The sequence below is a fragment of the Lampris incognitus genome, chromosome 17 (genome assembly GCF_029633865.1).
Source record: "Lampris incognitus isolate fLamInc1 chromosome 17, fLamInc1.hap2, whole genome shotgun sequence".
Taxonomy (NCBI): domain Eukaryota; kingdom Metazoa; phylum Chordata; class Actinopteri; order Lampriformes; family Lampridae; genus Lampris; species Lampris incognitus.
In genome coordinates, this window is record NC_079227.1 from 17,576,176 (window position 1) to 17,603,103 (window position 26,928).

Below are 26,928 nucleotides of genomic sequence, written 5' to 3' on the forward strand. Positions count from 1 at the left end.
CTACAGTAGTCAGTGTTCAGCCTCCCTCAGGTGGATCATACCATTTTTCCTCCCACTATGAGCTGCTTGCAACTCTTCAGTGAAATATGTCCTTATAAGCCTCATGCTTACTGAAAACATGTAGAGCAAGTCTACAGAATGCAAACTCACCCAAAGTCCTTACTATCTTGGACTCAATGACTATAATGCTTTGCATCTATGACAGTGGGTTCTTGTTAGATATAAGGTGTAGAAACTCTTTTAGCAAAATAGGAAATTTACATTTCCCTTAAAACATTTTTTATTTTGGTAGTAAATTTTCAGTTCTCACCACGTAACACTTCTACACAAGTTTATGAGCATTCAGTGTCACTTTTACAACACTACTGGTCCCATTTTATCAGTAGCATCTGGGATTCCCCCTTCAGTTATCGTTAACAATAGGGTTATTGTACTGGGAAAAGCAAAATTTTTTGCTAAAATGTATGATCTGGACACAGTATGAAACAATTTAACCGTTTTTCATTTGTTCAGATGCATTTGACCGGATACTCATTATGACAATTAGATAAAGCTGCTGACTACAGGGCAAATGAGTTAAATTTGTTAGGCAATTTCTGAGCTCTAATGGGGGGGGGGGGGTAAATGAACTCAAAAAACAAAAATTACCGTCACAGCTTACTACGGACAAGAAGGCAAAGCATAAGAGTACTTTAGTTGAAAAACAATTTGTCAAAATCAGTGAGAATGAGTTCTTGTAAAGACTATTTTCCCACAATCACACATTCTAGTAAAAAAAAAAAAAGGAAAAAAAAGCAACTGAAGATAAACAAAAAACAGAAAAATTAAGCCATTTCTACAGCAAATCTAATTTTCAAACAATCTATATTCAAATGGGCTGTTGAACATATTTTATATTTAGTATCATCATTATATATTGTTTTAGATTGGGATGCTGTTCAATGAAAGAAGTCAAGCACTTAGGGAACCTACGTAAAGGGATAGACCATAGCTGCCACCGAGGGCTCGTCCCGTGAGCACACGTAGTCAAAGTCAAGCATGCCTTGCACGGCTCTTGTCTGCATGCCCCATACAATGGCCTTGGTGTGTCTGCTGAACAGCGTGGTAGCTTTGGCTGTGGGGGGAGGGAATACGGACAGAGAGACAGACAGGAGGAGAAAGAGAGATTGATGAGATGAGAGGGGAATTTGTGGTCAGTTAAAACCACAGTTGGGTAGAGATGAGGGCAGTTACAATGAGGGTAGGACAAGCACACAGATCGCTTGGGGCAGATAAACATGTATATTTCAAGCAGTTTGCACAATGTTGGAATTTGATATTACATTTGGTGGTGGAGATGAGGTTGGGTTAGAAGTGGGGGATATGTTCAGCTGTGTTGTTGACAAACTACTTAATTGTTGCCTGTACAGTTGACTAATCAGATTACCTCATCTGTGAGACTAATGGTTTGAATATCGGGAGACACAAGTTATCTCTACAGTCTGGTCACCAGATATCCATAATATTCCATGGTAAATTACAGTATTCGGTAACACTTTCTATGAAGCTTGCATCTATAATGCCCTATAAGCATCTATAATGCCTTATAAGCATCTATAATGCCCTATAAGCACCTATTGCATCTAAAACGCCCATACTTTCCTATAATGTGTATTACAATGACCAACGGCTATGGCTGAAAACTGAAATAGCACTGAAGTCTCATTATGCATCTCTACAAAACTTCAGCAAAACAACTTGGCTATGATGCATTATGACATTTGACAGATAAACAGGCTAATGATGACATATTTATAATGCATAAATCCGTTTTAAATTGACAATGTATCATAAAGGTGGTTATGAGGTGTTGTGAGGGCATAAACATGGTTATAATTAATCTTACAATGACTTATAGCTACACTTATAGGGCGTTATAGATGCTTATAGGGCGTTATAGATACAAGCTTCTTTTTTTATGTTTCCCCCTTTTTCTCCCCAGTTGTACCTGGCCAATTCCCCCACTCTTCCGAGCCGTCCTGGTCGCTGCTCCACCCCCTCTGCCAATCCGGGGAGGGCTGCAGACTACCACCTGTCTCCTCCAATACATGTGGAGCAGCCAGCCACTTCTTTTCATCTGATAGTGAGGAGTTTCACCAGGGGGACGTAGCATGTGGGAAGATCACGCTATTCCCCCCGGTTCCCCCTCCCCCCTGAACACGCACCCCGACTGACCAGAGGAGGCACTAGTGCAGCGACCAGAACACATACCCATAGCCGGCTTTCCTCCCGCAGAGGCAGCCAATTGTGTCTGTAGAGACACCCGACCAAGCCAGAGGAAACACGGGGATTCGAACCGAAGATCCCTGTGTAGGTAGGCAACGGAATAGACCACTACACTATCCGGACGCCCAAATTACAGTATTTTTTTTCAGTCCACAGTCCAGAGTCCACAGATACCCATAAAATCCTATAGTCATTTCACGTCCTTGAATATTTTATGTAAATTACACTTAGGATCAGATTCATTTTGACTATTCACACCCCTTTTTTGCAGAGAAACTGCTTCCTGAGAAATTAAGACTTAGTATCTATGAAATAGATAAACCAAAACATTCCTCTGAAGAACATTGTAAACCAACATTGAAATTTATATATTCAAATACACGTCACATCTATTTTGCCTTTTAGGATTAGCCCCATTGTTAGAATATTTAATTCCAGGAGAGGTGAGCTCTTACCATCTAAATGCATTTTATATTATGAAGATGACAAAAAAAAACAAACACGTTCCTTTCTTTGCATAAGACACTGGAGTGTTTTAATTAATGCCTTTACTTGCATAGGTTCCCAATATAGCATCTGTGTACTCAATCACCTTCTGTATGGCTAAAAGGTTGCAGTGTGCTTTTAGGAGTTTTGAATGGAGACGGAATGTGCAGAACTCAACACTTGGACTCAATGGAAACAACACCAACTACTGTACTTGTAGGGAAAGTCTTGAGCAGAGTTATGGAGCCAGCTATCCAGACTTGAAAAACTTTGTTTCATAGGTAAATTCCAAAGTAACGAGTTCCAAACATCACAAAACATCATGCTTACATGTTGTCATTTGCAAAACCAACTTCACAAATTAGTTAGGTTCCAGTCAAAAGATTGATCAGTGAGTGGCACAGGGCTGATACACTTTTTTTTGGGACCCCTCCCCAATTGTACTTGGCCAATTACCACACTCTTCCGAGCCCGGTCGTTGCTCCACCCCATCTGCCAATCCGGGGAGGGCTGCAGACTACCACGTCTCCTCCGATACACGCGGAGTCGCCGGCTGATCTTTTCACCTGACAGTGAGGAGTTTCACCAAGGGGACGTAGCACATCGGAGGATCATGCTACCCCCCCCCCCAGTTACCCCTCCCCCCAAACAGGCACCCCGACTGACCAGGGGAGGCGCTAGTGCAGTGACCAGGACACATACCCACATCTGGCTTCCCACCCGCAGACCCGGCCAATTGTGTCTGTAAGGACGCTCGACCAAGCCCGAAGTAACATGGGGATTCGAACTGGTGATCCCCGTGTTAGTATGCAACAGAATGGACCGCCACGCCACCTGCATGCCCGAGCTGATACACTTTTTGACTGGGGAGCTGTTGTGTACGCCTAATAGATGCAATACTTGAACTAAAACATTTTGAATGGCTATGGGGCAGACTGGGGTGTGGTGACAGGAAATCTGAACAATTAAAAATTCAGATAACATCTTAGTCCTGAATAACAAATTGATTTATAATTTGGCATGGTGTACTTGGTAGATGGATAACTAGCATCTAGCCAGACCTTTGTTTCTTTTTAAAGGTGCTATGTTTAGCAGCAGCATCTCAGACCAAGCCAAAACAAACCCCCCACCCCCCTTGCATTCTTAGTCTATTATTTCGTTAGGTTGGAATATCTATTTTTACAGTATAGAGCCATTTCATTAACATTAGTAACATTCAGCTTGGTAACGAGCTACTTCTTTGATCTGCCATATGACCTTAATCCATTTAATGTAATTATTAACTTGCTAGCGATCCTGCTAACGCTAGCTACCTCACATGCACTAACATGCACGCACAGCCGGACCAGCTTCCAAAACAAAGAACAGAGACGCTCGGATTACAACACACACAAAAGGAGTGTGACTTCGTTCTTTCCCAGGACACCATTACTCCACTATCTCTTTACATAGCAAATAGTTGTTTGCTGCTGTATTAATGTTCAAAATCTCATATATAGCACCTTTAAGTCCTTTCTCTGTACCTCTTCCTTGGAACATCCATTGCCTTCTGTGACTCAGACAACAGAAGATATGGGCCTTGCCCCTAAACTGTCCAGAGAGATTACTTCCTCTTAAACAGTTGTCTCAGTTGCTCAAATACTGGTGAGGTTTCAGAGAAGAGGAATGCACAATGAAAATGGTCTTGAAATGACAGAAAGGTTCCCTTCTAGCAGCCATGGTCACTGTAATTTCCTTAGGTGCTCCTCAAATGAAATTGTGATATAACACTGTCCGAATAATTACCACTATTTTCAGGGCAGGACTTTTAAAACTTTTGTGGCATTAATTTTAAGAGATACTTCCTGGATGACCATGCAAGCATGCCGATTTAAATGGGAATACTCGTTCTATCAATTCAGGTTCTGAAAGAAGGGAGAGCAAGCCCTTTCACGTTAATCAGTCACCATGAGGATGCCAAGAGGAGCCAGAGCCTAGTGTCAACCGTTGGCGCACACACATGCACGCACACACACGCGCGCGCACGCACGCACACGCGCACACACACACACACACACACACACACACACACACACACACACACAGAGCGAGAGAGGTCTTTCACACCCTTCCCTACCTCCGCTGCAGCCTGAAGAGGCTTGTGCTTCTGTGACCCCACAGGACGGGAACACAAATATGACAAAATGAGCACACAAAAAAAAACAAGAACAATAACAAAGAGAACAAAACAATGATTACATCATTATCTTATTCATCTGACAGGCTTCAATTCTGTCAATATGTCCATTAAAATAAAGGGAAAAAAACAAACATGAATCATGGCAAAGGAATGAGCATGCAAAGCTCAGCTGCTACAGAGCATGCCTTAGCTGTGCCAACATTGCTGTGCTATAGACTAAAGACAACTAAACAATGAGCCTTGAGCCACAATGAAAATGTCACTAATCCATATCATATGGTCACTTTATTCAGCAAGTCTATACGGGACACCTCTACTCATAAAATTCATAGTCCAACAATGACCGATTTCAACGTCAGTATTACAAAGTTCATTACACGCTAAATTTGTGAAATATAAAGTGCAATACACCTGTTGGGACCTTTGAACAACTGAGGGGTACTAGTAATGTGATGCAGAATGCTTGTGTCAAAGCTGCGCACACACACACACACACACACACGCACGCACACACACACGCACGCACGCACGCACGCACACCTCTACCAAGACTGGGCCAGAGAGGGGGAAGAAATTGGACAAATCAAAGTGTGGGGTGAAGAGCAGAGTCAAGTTAGGTGTGGGCTTGGCATGTCCACTGCTTACCTTTCCAATCCCCTGTGACCACATTCTTCAGGGGCCACAGTATAGAGTGAAGCGAGTCTTTTGAAAAACAAGTATGAAAAACATGAGATGGGGGTGGGGGTGTGTGTGCCAAAACAAGTGGAGGAAAGGATAACAGAAGATAAAAATGCAGAATAGCAGTGATGGCAAAAGAGGGGCAGGGTAATACAGAAAGCAAGGGTAAGAGAAAGAAGCAGACAGCAAGCAAGATGTGTGAGTAAATAAATGGATGGAGTCCTTCTGATAAACAGCAGCGCAGTGAGCAGTGCAATGATAGTTACCTGCGGGAAGACCTGCCTTAGACTTTTTAGCTGGAGTGGCATCATTGGTTGCCATGTGCCCCTCAGAGAACGAGGCTGTCCTTGTGGTAGCTGGGGTCTAGTAGGCAGAAAGAGGGAAAATGCAGTTTTTCATTTATTCCTGAAGAAAAGCCCAAGTTCCAAAAGAGTGAGGCAAAGAGATGTGATTTGCATTATAGTTTTCAAAGCAAAGGAGTTTGCACCTGTGGAAAATGGTTCTGTTCTTTATGGAGAAGTTCTCCGTTCTAGCCAGTTGAGGGTCATATTAAGTATATACTACATCCAGTCCAACAAAACAATCAAACGGATCAACACATTGCTCCAATTTTAATATCAGTACAAGCTTTTATTTTAATGTCTTTATCAGGGGAGGTCAAAGTCTGAATAAGAATAGTATGACTTGTACACATAGAATTCGCTCAATGATTCAATTTATTGGCGCATGTATGTAACTAAATGAGGTTTTATTTTGGCTTTTTGAAACTGCGCATGGGAAAGGTAACCCAAGGCAGTGAAGAGGACAGCAATACAAACACGAAACAGCCATTAGCTAGTTAGCTGGCCATAAGCTATCTCTCAGACAGGATAGTGAGTAGGAATGCTCATGTATGAGTTCTGCTATAATCTGTAACGCACATTATGACTAGGGTTGGGTACCGTTCACATTTGAACCGATACCAGTACTGGTACCTTTTTTGGTACTTTACTCTCTCTGTAATTACAAAAATGTAATTTCAGTTGTGACAAGATGAGTCCAAACTTGAATAGCTACTCTAGCTTGAATAGGTACTCTGTAGTACCAACGTAATTCGGTCAGTACCCTTACAAGTATTGAGTTCGGTACCCAACCCTAATAATGATGCATGTTTTTTAAAAATGCAAAGGCAGAGAAATGACCTGACATGCATGCCTGAGAACCATTACATACCTGTGACGGTTCTCATTTCTGCTGCATAATACTTTGTCTATACGACAAAGATGTAGTGTAGTATTACAGACAAAAAGTATTACCATGCGAAGTATTACAAAGAAATTGCATCGTCAAGAAATATTGAAATTATTTAAACACAGAAGTACATAAATATAAGCGTGTCCAGCGACAGGACCCTGGAAGTGTGTTTACATGCAACTTGTAGATGATGCATTATTTTATAATACAACATTGAAAATACCACTGCGTTGTTGCTGGCGTTGAGGAGGAAGTTGGCAGTATGTGCATCCATGGGGGGCTGGTTGGGAATTGGTCGATGGCCCAGGGCCATGCCCACAATAGCGGTCATATGGGTCTCGGTTCCAAATACATGGATGGGGATGCCTGTGGTCTTCCCTGAGGAAAGAAAAGAATCCAGAGGGTGGACTAAAATCAAACATCTTTGCCAACCAAGACCCAGTTCCATTGAGGAACCAGTACAAATTTGTCCGAATCAACCAGATCCACACATCACACACTGCTTGTTTTCCCCGATGGTGACCAAAATGTCATGAATTCACTTCCATCAAAATGTCTTGCTTTCAGAGACTCACCTGGTAGACCGCGTACCACACAAGACTGAGTCCTTACCGCAGTGGCCTGGGTTCGACTCTGGCCTCGGCCCTTTGCTGCATATCATCCCCTCTCTCTCCCCTGCTTTTCCTATCTCTCTCTCTCTCTCCTGACCACTATCAAATAAAAGGCGGAAGAAGCCAATAAAATAATATTGAAAAAAAAGTCTCGCTTTCTATTCCTCCATCCCAACGCAACACAATGTAACACAGTGTAGTATGTTTGGAGGGAGGGAGTTTGTATATTTGGTAACAGCTGTTCTGTGGATCCACACTTCGACAAGCATTACATATGTAAGACAAAAGATTCAAAGGAGTGTGACTGCACATGTCGATAAAAAATTAAATTAACAATACTAGGTCAAAACCTAGTATGTGCCTGGACCGTGTACGGTCAATGTTCAAAATTGTGGCCAATTTGTTACAGGGATAGTCAGTGATAGGGTCTATAATGTGAATTACTGAATATTAAATGTTCATCTGCAATTTTCTGTAGTGGTCCCAGTAATATTTGTTGTTAAAGTGTACTGAAGTAGCATATCACATGACATGGTTAAGCTACATTCAGAGTTAAAAAAAAAGGGAGGGGGGGGGGTTCCTAAATGCAGTTGCAAGAACAAATACTTTCCACTTTCACCTTGGGATGTTTGATTTGAAAGAGAACTTAACTGTAAGTATACCTATTCCAATTATCTGTTAACTCCCCTTCTTTCATCCGTTTTTATCTGCGGATGTCTTGTTTTTCTAAGACTCACTCTGCATTGACAGGCGAATTCACAAAGAATGGAACGCAGCCGCTGATGGCACTATGAATTGTGCCTCACTTGCAACCACTGTCTGCCCTGTCTCAAGGTCCAATTTACAAAAGATACTGATTGTGCAAACGATACTTTGCCCTTGTTTTGCTTCTGATTGCAATTATCCATTTAGCAAAGTATAAATGGCAGTTTTGCACCAAGAACACAGTAGGCAAGCTCAATGTCATCCCTGATGTCATGAAGTATAGCAGCAATTGTTTTACCTGGCAACCTGCATCTGCGAATGATTTTGGTCTCATCCATCCAGTCATTATCCAAACCGCTTATATCATGCTCTCAGGGTAGCGGGGATGCTGGAGCCTATCCCAGCAGTTATTAGGCGGCAGGTGGGGATACACCCTGGACAGGCTGCCAGGCCATCACAGGGCCGACACACACACATTCACACCTAAGGACAATTTAGTATGGCTGATTCACCTGACCTACATGTCTTTGGAAACCAGAGCACCCGGAGGAAACCCACGCAGACACGGGGAGAACATGCAAACTCCAAACAGAGGATGACCCTCAAGGTTGGACTACCCCAGGGCTTTATTGCTGTGAGGCAACTGCACTAACCACTGCGCCACCCTATTTTGGTCTCAGTTAAATCAAAAAGTGATATTCTCCTGCGAAATATCCGTTCACGAGCATGTCTGGCCTGACGATGCCTTCACCTGGCTAGTCAATGCTGCCACGATCCCTGGAAAGTCTGGGCATCAGTCACCACCCACTCGCAGAAGACGCTTATAATTTTCACTAACTGCATGTGGCTATTAGCGCTGGTGTTTGTAAATTGGACTTTTTATTTGCAATGAGGCACATTTGCATGGAAAGGGGACAATTTTGCACGAAATGTATACATATTACCCAATTTAAATATGTGCAAATAGCACTGGAGCACTGAGATGCTATTTATTGGACAGTGCAGTTCAGGGTGCATTTCAACCTTTACAGATGCTTTGAGAATTACACGGTTTCTTTTTGTCTTATTTGTGCAAGTTTAGTGGCCGCAGAAGCAGCACAATCCTTTTGTGATTTGCCAGTGAGTGTTGTCAGTGATTGCTATTTGTGGGGTGCTTTCTCTTATGACTCTCGGTGCTCGGTCAAGCAATTGTGTAACTTCAGTGACGTTGTTGGTCACCTGATCCAGCAGCCCAATCGTGTCAAACTGATCACTGTCAGTCACTCTAACATGATCACTCAGTCAGTCTTAATTGTGTTTGTAGGGCTGGCCCGCCGGCTGGTCCAGCCAAAAAGAGCAGATCAACAGCCAAATTTTAAAACTGGCAAAAGATGACAAACCATCAAAGAAAAATTAACTCCAGGCGCCTCTTGTGGAATTAGGGACAAATTGCGCCGCAATGTTCAGAATGCCCACACATCACACAGAATTGCATTACTGGACTTAAGTGACCTCGTGCAATGAAATACGACTCTAGAGAAACAATGTTTAGCAACGGGTCTAGCAAGCCAAACTAGTATTGTCCACAAGGGACTGTATAGTCTTATGATGTATATGCTACTTTGGGGTCAAGATTATGAACCACTTTAGTACAGAGTTCATAGAATTTTAAATATTTTTTGAATGGTTTTGCTTCAGCATTCTGCTTTGGTAGTAAAATTTCAATTCCATCAAATCTATCCAATGACTGAATTAACTAAAAAGTTAATTTTATTACAGACTTGGTATGCATAGGGTGCTATAAAGTTAATATCGTGTTAATACAAAAGGAGCTTATGAGGGAAAGATACACAAAGAGGTGCTGAGAAGGAAAGTGAGTTATTTGTATAGGTTTGTGCAATGTCTTCAATGCCACTTCACTTTTCTGAGGGATTTTGTATGTAACAATGTGAAAGTGCATATGTTTTGCGGTCTAACGAGGCCGATGGCTGTGGGGAAACAAGTTAAACACCACAAAATTTAAACTTGGGAGTCTCCTAAACTCCATCATAATTAGGAAAAAGATAAAATGGCCATTGATGACATAGTAACTGTATCAGAGGGACCAAGTGTGTGTGGAGTTAGAGGCACTGCTGCATGTGTAACCTGCCCAGCAGCTGATACAGCCAAGCCCAGAAGGACGCCCAGAGTAACTGGAAGGAGGTGGCGGGGAACCTGCCTGTCACTGGTGACGACAAGTGACAGGACAGGGCAAGTGAAGAACCACATTCATCATCTTCCATCACTTTATCCAGGTTACAATTTGATTTAATTGATGCGTGGAGAATGAAAAAACTCAAACACCAGACAATACACATGGGGAAAGGTTTTAGGGATCAGGGTTAGTACTGCCAAGCTAGACAGGATGTATATCACCAGACACCAACACAAGGTTAGTCAGGAGCAACATATTTAACCTAACAAATAATGCCACCAACACCAGTAATAATATTCAAGAAAGAAAGAGCTCTGGTATCAGTAGTGGCAGATATCCAAATTCAGGTATGGGAATCGGAACTGAAACAAAGTGGATCGGTGCATCTCTAGTGCTAACGCCCATACAGTTGACGCTAGACATTATTTGATTAAATGATGGTGACAAATCTAATTCCAAAACTAAATATGACGTTGCCTATTTGGGCACATTTTGGCTTTGAGCCAGATGACAAGGGGCAGCCAGCGAATCTGGAAGAGGCAATATGCGGCATTTGTAGAAAAAAAATTATTTTTATGTTGCTCTTTCACTGCGTTAAGAAAAAACCCATACCGTCACAGCTGTAATGTGCGGTGCTAAAGAGAGTGTGTAGGAATCTTATGTTGTACAGAATCCATTGTTGTGTGTGACATTACTGTGAAACAGCTGCCCTGAGGGTCCAAGGTCCAAGACAAGTTTCCACACAGGCACAAATAAAGTATATTGTATTGTATCACATGCATGCACATGTGCATGCCGCTGTGTGCGCGCGCGCGCACACACACACACACACACACACACACACACACACACACACACACACACACACACACACACTGGGTGTCTCCTAAATAACTCAGAGTGACGCCCACTTCTGTAATGAGGAAATTCAGACATCTGATATTTATTAAAATAAGGATGTCAAGACCAATGTTTACTTAAAACCAATATTTTGGAAGAATCATCTCATCTAGTAAATTTTATCAGCTACTGTGCAAATTATTCCGGGATCAGACTACACGAACTCAGCCAGATTTTGACACGATTTTGTCGCTGCCGACAAATTTCCAGTGTCGGGGCCAAAATGTGACCGTCGGGAGTGACGAATGGGTGTCTTTACCCCTTATAGTATGACATGATCAAAGAACAGCAATGTGGCGTCTGGGATGCCTCATGACACCCCAATGAAAAGTCTAACATGTAAGAATTTTTTGTATTTTCCCGCCTAGTTTGACAACTCCTATGACCTGTTCCTTGACGTTGACCAATAGGATGACAGAGTGCTATCTGGTGCACATATGTAAACATGGCAAAGATAAAGACGGATACTACTGTTCCTGCTATCAAGTGGAACAACGAAACAGAGAAAAGGTTTATTGAGCACTGGCAACAATACACCTGCATTTTTGACATTACCTCGAGGGAGTACCATGAAAGAGTCAAATAAGACAAATGTTGGCAAGAAATATTGGAGGCACTTCGGCAACCTGGAGCACAGCTGGTTAAGCTATGCTAGGTTACCATTCCCCAACAGCTCTAGCTGCAACAGTGTCATGCTTCTTCGGAATGCTGTTGTGGCTACAGTAGCATGTGGTTAATTTCCAGCTACACAGCATAGCCAAGTCTGTGCCTAGCAGAAAACAACAAGAATTACTTCTGTAGCCATGATTGACAATTTCTTGACCCTCCTCCCCGACAACCTATGAACTTGTGCAAGGTCGTGAAAGGTAGCATACGATGACAGGTCAAGGTCATACTTGTAATGTTGCCAGTCTCCCAGCCAAGACATGACAAGAATTTATAGCTCTATGATTGCCTAATCTGACATGGTGACCATCGTGAAAGACAAAAATATTGTGTAGTCTGATCCTGGCATTACTGTTTTGTAAAGAGTGCTCACTTGGAATACAAACATGTACTCAAAAAAATAATGTGTTCTATACTGGAAATCACTGTGAATGCCAATAGATTTCCTTAAGTGTTGTGGTACATACTATAAAGATTTCATTCCTCCTGTTCTGTGATTTGTAAGCGCTCTCTGACCCCTGACCTGGTGAAACTCACCTACTTCCCCCATCACCCTAAGGCCTTCCTGGTAATTGGGGCCACCACGCCGAACAAAAATGGTGACCTCGTGCTCCTTCAGAGGGCCCTGGTAGTCTCTGATTGCCCTGACAATGCCCTAAGGAGAGATGCAGGAGTGTAAGGTATGCAGAGCAGAGGGAGGGGATCCTTTAAAAACACGTCATTTCAGGGACTTGCAAAACTAAAGACATTAGTGTGGTCTTATCAATACTGTCTACATTTGACTATATGACTACATTTAAGTAACTCATTGGTTTGACATTGTTAGTTGCACAGATAAGCTCTGCTCTAATGTCCAGTTGCCAAAGTCTTTTACTCTAACTTCTGAAATAAAATTAAATCCATTGCTTATGAAATGGTCTGTATTTTGAAAAAACAACAAGTGAATATGCAACTATACTGAAACAAATTCAGAAATGCTTAGTGCAAAACAAGAGTAATGGACATACCTACACATCTATCCTTGATTTAGGAAATCATCATAAACAAATCAACAGATTTACAATTTTTCTGAAGCGGGAAGTTATGGCCAAGATAGGTTATCATTTAGCTACCAACATTTCCAGCTTTGTGTTTATTGCATTTCAGTCACATTGTGACTCATGCTAGCATTTAACTGTACAAAAGTTAAACATCGCAAATGCTAGATAAGGTATGTTATCTGTTCAAAATTGCAGTTGGTGTAGTATTTCTTCTGACTTGGTTTAATGTTTTACTTTCAACGTATAATTATCATCTTAAATTCATATATTGCACCAAAATAAAAAAAAGTGTTGGCACGTCTCACTTTGAATGTGGCTGCTACGTTGGTGAAGTTGGCAATACTTCCCCCGATGATCAACACTTTCCCTGTAGGGTCCAGAAACAAGTTGACAAGGTGAGAGCAAGTCAGTGGGTGGTAATTCAACACCCCCAGTTACATAATTTGGCAAACTGAGAGTACCATTCAATCTACTGTTGACAACGCATTGAAAAGAAAAATAGGCTCACAAACCGCTTAAAGGAGACAGCAATCAATAAACTGCAAAAAACGAGAGTAAGAGGCAATGCTCTTAAGCATGAGTCAGCAAAATATTTACTCAATTCTGAGGCAAACTTTCAGGAAATGTGAAACCTGTTACTCAGTTCTTAAGCATTCATACAAAGACGTGAGGAAATAACTGTCTTTGATAGTGTTAACCTCTGGGGGAACGTCTTTTGGTCATTCCCACCTTGGTGGTGCTTCTCACGGGTCATGAGGGAGAGGATGGTTTTTGCATAGTCGTAGGTCTGCTGCTCGCTGGGTGCTCCAGAGTACTCGCCATAGTTGGCCAGCTCATCAACCCCACCCAGGTCACAGATGGTGTCACTACAGCAGAACAGAGGGCGTTTTCATATTAGGTATGATTGCTTCGTACCGTGCCTGAGTACAATTGCCCCTTCCTTTCATCTTTCACACTAGTAATGTTCAGTACACGAGTACACTTGCATAACTACACACATGAGATCGGCACGTGCTACGCCCATACGCAGATTTCAGAGGAGACAGGCGGCATTGAGAAATGCCTTTGTAGCATAGCATTTGCATAAGTGCTTTGGGTGTCTTGAAAAGCACTATAAAAACGTAATGATTATTATTATAGCAGTCCAACTCTGTGTTTTGGTACAGTTGTTTTCAGACCTGATGCAACCATTCTCGAGTGCAGATGAACCGTAATCGAGACCACTGTGCCCAAGTATGGTACAAAGTGTTCGCACTTATCAAACGAAATGGACTTTGGGGTCAAGTGTACTCGGATCCAGGCCCCTAGTGTGAAAACACCCAGAGACAAGTGGTGAATCCATCTACTTTCAAGTGATTACTGATCAGTAGGGTTCTATTAGTAAAGCAGCCCTAATAGACAATTACAGTTTAGTAGGCACGTTTATTCTCCAATGACATGTACCGACAGGTGGCACCCCCCCCCCCACACACACAATTTTCCAGGTTTGACCAGCATTGGAAAAACAGGCAGAAAATACATATTGATTGGCCAAATAAATCTTTTATCTTTATTGGTTTCAAGTATACCGAAATTGTAGCACAGTGATATTTTCCTTTGCTACTGCAGGCTTAAGTATGGTTAACATTAGAATTGTGTTCACTGAACAAAACAACAATGAAGGTCATTCCAAAAACACAGGTTACCTAGTTGATTGATATGCTCACTCTGGATTAATAATGGATGATAAGGTAGAACACATATCTATGTTTGTGTTCAAAGGCTGTTTGTGTTCATGTATTATTTATATTATATGTTCATATGTTTATATTATATATCCATCCATTGTCTTAACTGCTTATCCTGTTCTCAGGGTTGCAGGGATGCTGGAGCCTATTCCAGCAGTCATTGGGCGGCAGGTGGGGAGACACCCTGGACAGGCCGCCAGGCCATCACATATTTATATTCATGTGAATTTTTAATCAACTGATTCAGCATTGAGGAGGTTGGCTACTAGCAGAGCTAGTAGTAGTATATCAGATACTGGGTGCAATGAGCATTGAGGAGGTAATGATATCTTCTCAAAGATCACTGAGGACCAGCAGCCTGCCAAAAACACGACAACTTCTAAACTTTGCCAATGCTCTTTTGATACCTGTAGACTACTGATGCTCCTCCTCCAGCCACCATGGTCCAGATCCTGCCATGAGGGTTTAGCAGGGTCAGTTTCAGACTGGCACCACTTTTTGCATCCAGGTCAGCTATGTAGGCCTCCTGTAATGGACACGTCACAGAACTGGTTATAGGTTATGAGCAGTGCACATGGCAAAGAATGGAAGCAGAGCCCAAGTTTTGAGCTACTTATCCACTAAAGCTGCTGACTGAGCCAAATGTTTAGATATCAGGGTGCCAAATGGGTAAGAACCGTGTGTCTGTTAATTTCCAAGGCATCATAACTAGGATTAAATATAGCCCTGTATGTCTGTTTACCAAAGGGCAGTGACATTATCTCAAATGTATGAATATGTTTTATACATATTTAATTTTATACATATTTATACATATGTATGAAATTTTAGTTATTTCTCTCTGATTACCATTAAAGCAAACTATTATTAATGGGTGAGGAGACACACAATGGTAAATATTGCACGCTTACGTGTCAAGTCAAAAAGTGAAAGTCCAGCATAGACTTAAAAAAAAAAAAACACTTTTCAACTCTTCCGTGATTTAAAAGATAAAAAGCCCCATTCTAATCAGCAATCCCTACAACCCAACAACTAAGTGGCTAAGAAAAGCTGCATGTTTCTTCCGATACTGTCCTTTAGCCTCACCTCTGGATAGGCTTCTCTGCCAAAGGGTGGAGGGAAGTCCACATCACCCCACTTCGCCTTACAGATGTAGTCTGCTGTTGCATCAATCTTTGCTGCCATGTCCAGGACATACACTCCATCTTGGGTAACCACTGGTGAAAGTAAGAATATCATTATTCACTCTGCATCAATACACTACTTGAACTGTTCAGAAATCACATTTGGACAAAACAACTGACCAGTCTAATAAGTTTAAAAAAGAAAATGTAAAAATGCTTGACACTTTCAGTTCAAAATTTTCCTGGATTTTGCTCGTTTTTTGTGGGGTCAGAACACAGGTCAAGTCATCGGTAATAGCAGCAAATATATTTATACAATCTTCAGGTTTCATACATTTTAAATCTCCACATTTTTCTAAATTTTAATCTTTATGTATTCATTAATCATGGTTTTACATGTGTGAATATAGCCCAACAACCATGACCACTACTTTGAGTATTACTCATTTTCATATCGCTCAGAATGGACATTTTACAGTGTGGTGCTAAATCAACTTTTTAAAGTTTTACCACATTGTGATAAAACCACAATGTGGTAAAATGTGGTTTTACCACATGGAAATTGTTAAAATCATTTTCAAAACCATGGTGTTTTCGCACCAGTGGATCTTGCTACTAGGAGTTAGTAAGACCTTATCTATAGCAGGGCTTTGTGATATGACCAAAATTTCATATTCTAATATTGGCCATTTCATATCTCGATAACGATACACATCACAATATAGCACATTTTCGGTAAATTCAATGAATAAATAGTTTCTGGTCTGTGCCCCAGGCACATGTGTGTGGAGGGGTAGCCCCGCCCTTGCTGAACCACAGAGAGCAGAGGAGAGTAGCACGACCATAAATGACAGCAAAAGGCAATAGCAACTCTCACAGAGAGCCGGAATAAAATGAGTGCACATAAATTAGGTGAATAACATAAATAAGCAGACTCTACTGCATTTTGCTGTCATTTATGGCCGCGTTTTTTCCTCTGTGCTGATTCACCGTGGGCGGGGCTCAGCCCTGCCACACACCGAGCTCAGCAGAGCAGAGCAGAGGCGAGACAGACAGCCATGGAGAGTTGATAACAACTACACCATTTACATTACCGTAGGTGCAATAAAAGCTTTGAGTAAAAAGCCAATAATAGCAATTCATTAATGTAATCTGTGCAAAAGATGGACAGACCCCAAATGATGAAAAATATTGCCGTGAAGAGTGTGATTTGCGACAACAAAACAAACGATAGAAAAACCTCTATCGTTTCATATTATGCTGTATCGTCACATGATATATATCGTCATATCACACAGCCCTAATCTACAGTATTCTGTATGAACTAATTAGGCCATGCCCTTTCTTGAAATCAGGAAGGACGTACCCAGTGGGTTGATCTCCAGGTAGGTGAAATAGAGATCTTCGTACAGGTTGAAGAGCCCCACTATGAAACTGGCCAGGACTCTTAGAGGAGAAAAGGTCATCACATTAGCAGCTAGCATACAAAGTCAAGGTGGCCTTTGTTTCATCTATATACACAAGATGCATATAAAGTATTCAGCATTGTCTGTTTAAATATACCACCCTTCCAAAGACAATCTTCCTGGAGGTTTTCCTCAACTGTGCCATTAATCCAAATATGCTATAAAGCTGCCATGAGGTGTTTTTCACTGATTATGTCTTAATTTAATTTTTATTCCTCTACATGTCTGACATAAGCAAATGAGACCATCAGCGAGATTAGATATCACTGTTTAAATTACTCCAAATGCTTGATTCCAGGTCCAATTTCCTACAAAATCTGACTTAAATAATTTACAGCACATAAATAGGACACATTGGCACAATTAATGACATTACCTCATTGCAGTATATCTTACAAACAGTTGTTTTAACAAAGCACCAGTGCATCTCCTAGTCTCCTCTTCAAGACAGATATATAAGCTACTGGCCAATGAATGTGGATCTTTGCAACGATGAAGTCATTCTTCCGTAAACAAAAACCCAAAACTCACCATAGCGTCTTCAAAATTTTCTTAAATAACTAAAGAGGAGGTCAAAATGTGCCCTTACTCTTTCTTATCATCAGAGACATGTGTGAGGAGCTGCTCTGTGACTTGGTCCTCGCTCAGCTTGTTGTCCACAGCAACCAGCAGCCTCTGGGCCTTAGCATCCACATCGCCCACCTCTACTCCTCCCTCATGGTGGAAGAGCACATAGTCCCCTTCACGACTGGCATAAATACATACATAGAACTCCTCATTCTGGGAGAGAAAGGCCACAGCAGAATTAGGACAGTGAAGTACATGGATTGCCTAATCATTTTCAAACATTTACACTTCAAATTTAATACAACATCCATGTGTTAGTCAATAGTGGAACATTTACTTTCGCTTATACCCTAAAACGTTGGATGTGATGCTGCCGTCATGCTGAGTGTTCTTTGAATATTAAAAAAAAAAAAAAAACATCCGCTTTGCTAAACAAAGAATGAACAGGACTGACTCAGTACAGGGAAATGTTCTCACAAATACAGATGCCATATACACAAACCCTAGCCTCACCCATAGTATACTGACGAGTCACATGCAGACTGATGAAAACGTGATTATTACTGAACATTGATTAAATAATTAGCTTCGAGCATGACTCCCAAATTAGGCAGTATGGAGACAGAGGTCACATGGGAAGTTGGCACACATTACCTGTGTATGTGCCACGAATGGCTCAATGAGGAAGTTCTTCAACACACCCTTGGCTTTCGCAACCTGTCAAAACAAACAGTTTTTATTTAGATCAACTCCAAAAAATGTTTTTCTTATCTAGTTATGGCCTTGATAGCAAATACCTGCTTAACCGGGAAATAAACAGGTCTATAGAAAATTAGTTTTCTTTCTCCTAGAAAAAGAAGAAAACAATGACAGGGTGAACTGAAAATAATAAGCAGCAAACCACAGAAAGACTGGCGGATGTATACATTTGCAGTCAGTTTGCTCAGACAGGTAGTTTGATGACTTTGCTGTGGAAAAAGCAATAGGGTGGAATTGCTTTGACCTGCAGTGCAGACCAGAATAGTCCCCCCCCACACCCTCGACATTAACATTTCATGACCTCTGACCTGGCACATCTAAACATAAACCTGTTGTCCTCTACTGCTGAATACAACATACCACATTTAACAGGCCCATGGACAAGGAGACTCACATGCCTTTTATATAAATGGCACATGGTGCTCATGTGAGAAAACGGACTGCTACATGTAACTGAAATATAAATTTTTGACTTATGTGGCCAAAGAATAATGCTGCCAGCAGAGCTTTCAATTACAGCAGAGCCCACAGCCCTGACAATATGGCATGTAGGGAACATAAAACGTATTCAAAAGTATGGGAGGGTACGTAATAGGGTTGGGTACCGTTCACATTTGAACCGATACCAGTACCAAACGGTACCTTTTTTTTCTGTACTTTACCATCAGTAATAATAAAAAATGTACTTTCAGTTGTAAACAAGCATGAAACCGTCCAGATGCATGGCACATCTGTGTATAGCAGGCATTTCACTATCTCTTTCCTGCTCTACCTCAAGATCAACCTAAAAACCAAATATTGGGTTTGTGTCATACTCAAATTTTTTCTACCATTTTACGACTCTCTTCTACATCACGGAGAGATTTATTGCACTCTAATATTTGTTTACAATTACGTTCCAGGGATTAGTCATATCACTGAGTAAAACTGGGCTATTTGCAGGCGTGTCCAAACTTCTAATACAAATTTGCATTGCACATCACAAATACTGCAGTGAGCATTGTCTGCGTCAAGTTTGGAGAAGTGTAACCACACTTGCAACCATTTTTGGATCGCCATTGCCCTGACTGTGTTGGACTTGAGCAAGCTGTAGGTTTAGGGGAGGGGTCTCGTTCTCTCTCTTTCTAATGTATACTCTCTCACTAGTAATGGGTGGACCGATTCTTTTCACAGAATCAGTTCCTTCGAGTTGACAAATGTAATGTATCGAACCTTTCGAGTTTTGATACCCCCCACCTTTTTTTTCTCCCCAGTTGTACCCGGCCAATTACTCCACTCTTCTGAGCTGTCCTGGTTGCTGCTTCACCCCCTCTGCTGAGCCGGGGAGGGTTGCAGACTACCACATGCCTCCTCCGATACATGTGGAGTCACCAACCGCTTTTCACCTGACACTAAGGAGTTTCGCCAGAGGGACATAGCGCGTGGGAGGATCACGCTATTCCTCCCAGTTCCCCCTCCCCCCTGAACAGGCGCCCCGACCGACAAGAGGCGGCGCTAGTGCAGCAACCAGGACAAATACCCACACCCAGCTTCCCACCCGCAGACCCGGCCAATTGTGTCTGTAGGGATGCTTGAGCAAGCCGGAGGTAACACGGGGATTCAAACCTGTGATCCCTGTGTTTGTAGGCAACAGAGTATACCGCTACACTACCCCGACGCCCCAAGTTTTGATACTTTTTTCTTTTTTTTTTAATAAAATATGGCGTCAATTTCTCCATGACACTCCGTTATAGTACATGCACGTTGGACAGCTAGTGCTGCCCACCCCACAAAACGTATCTTCAATGCAGTACGAGTCATCAAGTTTAAGTTTACATGAATAATGATAAAATAGTCATTTTAATGCATTGATTCAGCATCCCACTTGTACATGGGTAGGCTATTTAAGAACAATATGAAGTTATATTTACTGTGGGCTGACCATCAACATAAATAATACTGAACAGCAACCAAAACCCTCAAATCTAGTGAGGAGATTTAAGCTCTGGGAGAGGTATTGAATTTTGAAATACAGAATATATCCGAGCTGCTGAAACAGGGCCCTGTGATGGACCGGCGGTCTGTCCAGGGTATCTCCCTGCCTGCCGCCCAATGACTGCTGGGACAGACTCCAGCATCCCCGCGACCCCGATTGGGATAAGCAGCTTGGATAATGGATGAATGATGTTACAGAAATGTCACTGACTGAATTGTCGTTATTTTTGAGGGGCAAGTAGTAGACGCCCTAGTTTTGAGAGAGCAGTTTTATTCAATCTCATTCAGTTTAACCTGCCATCTGTCTCGACTCCCGACTCAGTCGCTTCTCGTTCACGCATACGTCCTAGTTCGAGAGAGCAGTTCATTTAATCTTGTTCAGTGAGTAGCTGCCAGGCTGTCTCAACTCGAGTCACTCAAATTCAAATTCAATTTGCTTTATTGGCATGACTATAACACAATACAGTATTGCCAAATACACTGATTAATGTCCTCTTTCAAGACAATGATTACCGCTCATTCATTGGTTGTCCCACTTCTTAGGTTTTGAGAGACCGCACAAGCGTAGCCGGCAGCATGAGCAGTACCCTACGATCACAGCAAGTGGGCATGGGCAGTACGAGTGGGAAAAGTTGGGGATTCATGAGTACTCGGTACACTCGACAGGCTGACCCGGTACATACCGGACACTACAAAGAGTCATTCAACAAGATTTTTTTTCATTCATTTTCACTTATCACCATCTCTCACCCAGATGCGCACTTGCATCAAACGGTAAATAAGGGAATTTTTTGAAAGGCTCATAAGGAATCTTATCAATATTTATTTTAATTCACACCACAACCCACTCTCAAGATACCGATATTTGGCACCGATTGATCCAATTTGAATAGGTACTCAGTAGTAATGACGTAATCGGTCTGTAAAAGTATCGAGTTCAGTACCCAACCCTAGTACGTAACCATAAAAACAACATGTAAAGTACTTGTAAGTACTTCCCTATGTAAAGTACACAGGGAAGAGTTATTAAGATCAGAGGAGCTGTTCACTGTTTGGGTGACAGATAGCTAAAAATGACCAGACTAGAGGAGCGTACTGAGTAGACTGCAGAGCTCCACCAGGCATAGGCAACTCCCCTTCTCCAGTGCTTGGACTTGACGATGCTCGGACTTGATGACAAACCGCCCTTTTTTCGTTGACCGGGAGAACAGGGTTTTCACTCTCTCACTCAAAAGCAGGCAGCCTTTGTATCACTGGCTACCGTCTTTGTTGAAAATTCCAGCAAAAGCACAAAGGCTTTTAGCTTTTTTTTAACGCCAAAATTATTGTGCCTTTTATCAGCAACAGCTTTGATACGCTAGGTTTATGCTAGACTTAGTGTGCACGATGTCATCATGTTTCTTGGGTCAAGCTCGTAGCTCATGTGCCATCTGCCGAGGCCCGTGCCACAGTCTCACGGATGTACAAACATACCAAGTGTGTTCACGTTACGTGTAGCGCTTGAGTGTGGAAGCAATGGGAGACTGACAATTTCTGCAAGATCAAGGTAAGCAATGAATTGCCGTTATCTGAGAGGCAAACAAATGTGTGTTTGTACTGAAAGCTAAGTTATATTGAAAGCTAGGTTAACGTCAGTTATAGAAGTAAATGGGACTAGATATCAAACCTCGGTAGCCTACTTTTTTAGTGTCAGTCTTATGCCCAGTTTTGCCTCCCTGCTGAAGAGTGCATACACTCTGCAAATTTGTTAGAAATGTATGTATATTCAACATCATTAAGCTGTAGGTACATAGACCACCACGTCCCCAGTTTTAGACCAATGCTTTTAAACTGGTTAGATGCAACTGGGTTTAGGCATGGGTGTACTAGGGTTAAAGTTAGGGTAAAAGATCTGCGCCTGTTGTGCATGGTCTGATGTGGGCCATTTTTAGCTCTGCCTAAAACGGTGATGGTTGTTCAATCAAGCCATGTGAAATGCCACTAAATGCATACATATCTGACAAATTTGTGGGGTGGATGCATTTTTTGGCAGGGCTGCGAAACACCGGTACTTTTGGAAAGAAATTCCCGTTTCATCTGTTTAACAAACCCAAAATGTAATAAAGCCTTGGCGATAAATTTCAAACAATAACCACCCCTAGAAATAAACAGCTTGTTTGTCACTGACGTCTAAACTAATGCAGTAACTTCAAATTTAATTTCCAGAATTAAAATGAAAAAGATAACAGCATCTAAAATCAAGTCAAGTCAATTTTATTTGTATAAAATAATGCAGTAACTTGAAATTTAGTTTCCAGAATTAATTTAAAAATGATGTGTTCTTTAATAAAAGGCCTAGGACAGAGGAGGAAAGAGAGGTGACAGACTATATTATTTTATCACCTATTCTAACATCTTTACACTAGTCAGTAACTCAAGTGAAATGTGCAGATTGCACAATCTGCAACTGAGTTTTTAGTTTCATGTTGATTGCTGTGCCAAAACAAACGCCTTCATTCGTCACAACCTTTATTTTTCATCTTGATATAATAAATTCCTATGGACATTTTGTCTGCCAGATCGTGACCCCCCCCCCCCAAAAGGTGCGTACACAAACTGTGTAGGTCACACATGCCACACGTTTCTCCAGCCTTTGTCTCAAAAAAAGTAAAAAATCTCCAAATAAATAAATAAATAGCCCAGCGAAGGGAAATACATGTACACACAGACAGAAAACTAATGTTTTTCCTGTCATTGTAAGATTTTTTGCACAGCACCCAAGTGAATTGCACAAGAATTAATGGGGGGGGGGGGGTTGATAGGCAGCACTCAAGCTAAAAAAAAAATCTATCTAATAAAATTTTTCTGTCAATCTGTGGATGCGCAGCCCCCTAGGCGGACCCTTGCATGAAAACGATCAAGTCTGACATGAAATGGCAGAGCTCAGGCTATCACAATTTCAAAGCCGTTATTAAAAGACATAAAATGTGTTTAAACATAGCAGTTTTCATGATGTAAAATCAATCTAGATGAATGGCTGCTCTGCTGCTTGACTTTCATAAAACAATGGTAAGAAAACATAGCTCAGCCATGGGAAATGTCTTGTTGTAGCCACCGAGATGATTTCCAGCTGTGACCAATTAATCCTACTTTTGAAATTGCATTTTTATAGCATAGTTTTAACATAGGAGACTATGGCACTTCCGCATGGTGAATAAGGCCAATTATTTTTGGTTCATCTAGTATCTCTCCAGTTCGCCTGTGCCGAGATAAGCAGTGAATGATTTACTGGCTTGTGAAACACGATAAGACTTCTTGTTTACTTTCAAGACTCATACTTGAATAATGTTTTGGGTTTGACACTATCGCCGCCCTATCAGACTCAACTGTAGATGTCGCGCATGCTCACAGTTGACTCAGAACGGGCAGCGACGGAACGCAACGCTGGTTGAGCAAGCTAGAAAGTAAATGAAGAGAGCGAGCGGCGATAACAAGAACAAACGTTTTTTGAAGGATTTTTAATCACTGCAACCACAAGAGGTTCTCCCTCACAGTGATGGGTCCAGTAGTAGCTGATGGGTCCAGTAGTTTCAAGAGCCACACACACAGAAATAAAAACAGACAAACAACCAACCAACTCACAGTGGTTTCTCTCATGAGGCGGGGCTTCAGCCAGTCCTGGACACCCTGAAGGTCCAGGTTGATACCCACCAGCCCCAGTTTCCCACGACGCTTGATCAGCTGGTCTGGCTTCACCACCAGCCGCTATAAGAGGAGCATGGGATGGAGAGATAAGACAGATATTGAGAGGACAAAACACCACAGGTTTCCAAATCCTTTAGAGCTGGTGAATAGACCTATATAAATATATTGGGCTAATATCAGGCTAAAGTAGGCAATTACTGTCACAGAAATCTCCGACTGCTAAATTACCCAATACAGGCCATCATTTTCATACATGCTGATGGGAGCAGCCTAAAGGTTTTCATTATACTCGTTTCAACTGACGTAATGGAAACAGCGTATGCAAGATATTTAGTCTAACAAGGCAGGAGAGGTTCTGCTTTAACCCTGCGTCCGATTATAACTCGGAGGTCGGAAATTCCTAGCTCCCACTAGGAAAAATAAAATAAAATGGCACGTAAGCTCAGAGTTCCTAGTCGCGAACTCGGGTTGCTTTTCTCAACCCCCAGTTCATGACATGGAATTATATGACGTCACATATACATGGCTGCCCAGTGTCAATGGTAAAATAATATTAATCTTTATCAATCTTTACAAGACTGTATGCTTTTAAAAACACCTTTAAGTTTGATTTTCAGCTTGGTATGCTTTTAGAACAAAAAAGATACCCTGTACAATAGTTGGTTAAACATATAAAATTAAATATTAGTTGTTATCAGCGGTTTTAACAGGTTAACCTATTGCTGATCACAAGGTCACAAACTTGAAAATGATCATTGGCAATGATAACGAGAAGAAAACTGAACCATGATGATATAAAAAAGTATTTGATTCCAGCCTATTGTACACTTCTTATGCCGCAAATAGATGGGCTCAATTGGATCGGGCGTCCATGTTTTTTTTTCTCTTTGCGGGCGTCCTGTTTTCTTTGCAGGCGTCCATGTTTTTTTCCCGCCTGGTAGCTCGAACACAAGGATATCGGTAATGACGTGGTCCCAACTTCCGACCTCACACCTCCGGGAATAAATGAATGCGGCATAAGTTTACAGTAAGTTGCAATCTAACCTAATGCAGTTTAGTAAAATTTCTGATATATTGTGAGTGATGCACAGACTTGACAGCTCTATTCTACTGTCTCAGTCAATCTGATAGCTGAGGTCTTTGGCATTACTGGGGATAAATTCCTGCCTTTTGCATTTTGGCAAACTGGTGTAACAACTTAATTAGCATAACAACCAGAACGACGGCTTAAGACTTCTGGAATTTTTCCACCTTCAGGATGAAGGTGTTTACACAGGTAAAGTATTACGAATTAACAAAAAAGAGGACAATGTTCATGGGATTTTTGATGACATCACTAGCAGGTCATCAAACAAAAGGCAAATGACAGCTAGCTTGTCAAAAACAACTAGTAGTATGGCATGGGGGCAGATCAGGTAATGATCCAAGAAGTGTGTGTTAAGTATTTCGTGCTGCATATTTCTTCCATACATGACAGAGAAGAGCTGACAGGACAAAAAAAAACAAAACAAAAAAACAAGCTAAGCTACAGAGAAACCTATCTAGAGAGGAAAAAAATGTTAATATACAGCTGTGATTTGTTCTAGGAAAGAGATTTTGACTCAGATAATGATGGGCTATATTTCTCACATACAACGTCTTTGTAAGGAATAATACGTTTATTTCCACACTTCACTGACGCACACAGGTTTCAGAAAAAAAAAAAAGACAATGCAAAAAGTGAACAGACTAGCAAAAAAATGCTGTGTGTGTTCTGTCTGGGTCCCATGTGTCAAATGTACCCGGTGCACATAGCAACACTAAATATAATGGCTGTGCATCAGTTCTGACTTGGCACGCATGCACGCGCGCACGCACGCACACGCGCGCGCGCACACACACACACACACACGATTGCTGTGGTCACTGGCCTTTGGCTCATGTAAGCGCAAAATGCTACTGAAACTTGCTCATTTCAACTTAGTCACGCCTTTCAAACTAGCTCTAGTGACGTGTTTTTAATTTTGAAATTCAACAAGCAGATTATATTTAAAGTCAACCAGCAATTGTAAGTGAAATTTTTGGATTGGTAACAGCAAGTCCGTCTTACCTCAGTGAGCAGCCAGGGGTGCTCCTGTGTGAGCCGGTCCCAGTCGGTCTCAGAAGTGACATTGGCGTAACGGAATCGGTTCTGAACAGCCGCTGTCGTGCAGATGTACTTGTAGAGGAACTCCTTCCCCGTCTGCTCCGAGATGGCTTTTGCCGACATGGCAGCACTCGTTGGCACAGGACCTTGAGAGATTGCAGGGCATCAACATGCTGCTTAGCTTGGCTTTTAAAGCAAAATGATAAGTCCCTAGAGTGATTCCAAAAATTATTTACAAAAGCAAATATTCGATGCAGTTGCCCACTGGGGACTGGGGTTCGCGCCCCGGTCTCGTCAGATCCGACTATGGCCGGACTCGATAAAGCAGCAATCATTGGCAACGCTGTCTTCGGGAGGGGGGCGGAGTCGGCTTGTGTTCGTCATGTGAATGCGTCTCTGTGTGTGTCGGAAAAACAGTGGTTCGGCTTGGATTCGCCTTGTCACGAAAGTGGGGAGGCGCTTTCCTTCGAGACTGCCGGCCGGAGAGATGCAGTTGGCGAACGCATGCAATACGAGGGTGGGTGTTTGAATTAAAATAGGGATCAATTGGCCACTAAATTGGGAGA

At 41.8% G+C, this 26,928-nt stretch overlaps 1 protein-coding gene across 3 annotated transcripts in view; it reads right to left on the reverse strand.

The window, feature by feature from the left end:
• LOC130127104 (ATP-citrate synthase-like) overlaps positions 1 to 26,928 on the reverse strand; it is a 58,159-nt gene that overhangs the window by 22,387 nt on the left and 8,844 nt on the right. For 2 of the 3 annotated variants that reach the window (XM_056296676.1, XM_056296675.1), the window contains exons 2-14: positions 26,327 to 26,508; positions 24,175 to 24,297; positions 18,475 to 18,537; positions 17,843 to 18,033; positions 17,154 to 17,233; positions 15,750 to 15,880; positions 15,071 to 15,189; positions 13,666 to 13,802; positions 13,242 to 13,303; positions 12,434 to 12,551; positions 7,065 to 7,219; positions 5,875 to 5,971; positions 973 to 1,114 (exon numbers count right to left, since the gene is read on the reverse strand). In XM_056296676.1, coding sequence (XP_056152651.1) covers positions 973 to 1,114; positions 5,875 to 5,971; positions 7,065 to 7,219; positions 12,434 to 12,551; positions 13,242 to 13,303; positions 13,666 to 13,802; positions 15,071 to 15,189; positions 15,750 to 15,880; positions 17,154 to 17,233; positions 17,843 to 18,033; positions 18,475 to 18,537; positions 24,175 to 24,297; positions 26,327 to 26,485 — 1,577 coding nt within the window. In that variant the 5' untranslated portion in view covers positions 26,486 to 26,508. Of the gene's footprint in view, positions 1 to 972; positions 1,115 to 4,867; positions 4,898 to 5,575; positions 5,633 to 5,874; positions 5,972 to 7,064; positions 7,220 to 12,433; positions 12,552 to 13,241; positions 13,304 to 13,665; positions 13,803 to 15,070; positions 15,190 to 15,749; positions 15,881 to 17,153; positions 17,234 to 17,842; positions 18,034 to 18,474; positions 18,538 to 24,174; positions 24,298 to 26,326; positions 26,509 to 26,928 lie in introns of those variants that run through there. The other variant, XM_056296677.1, reaches the window with a different exon arrangement.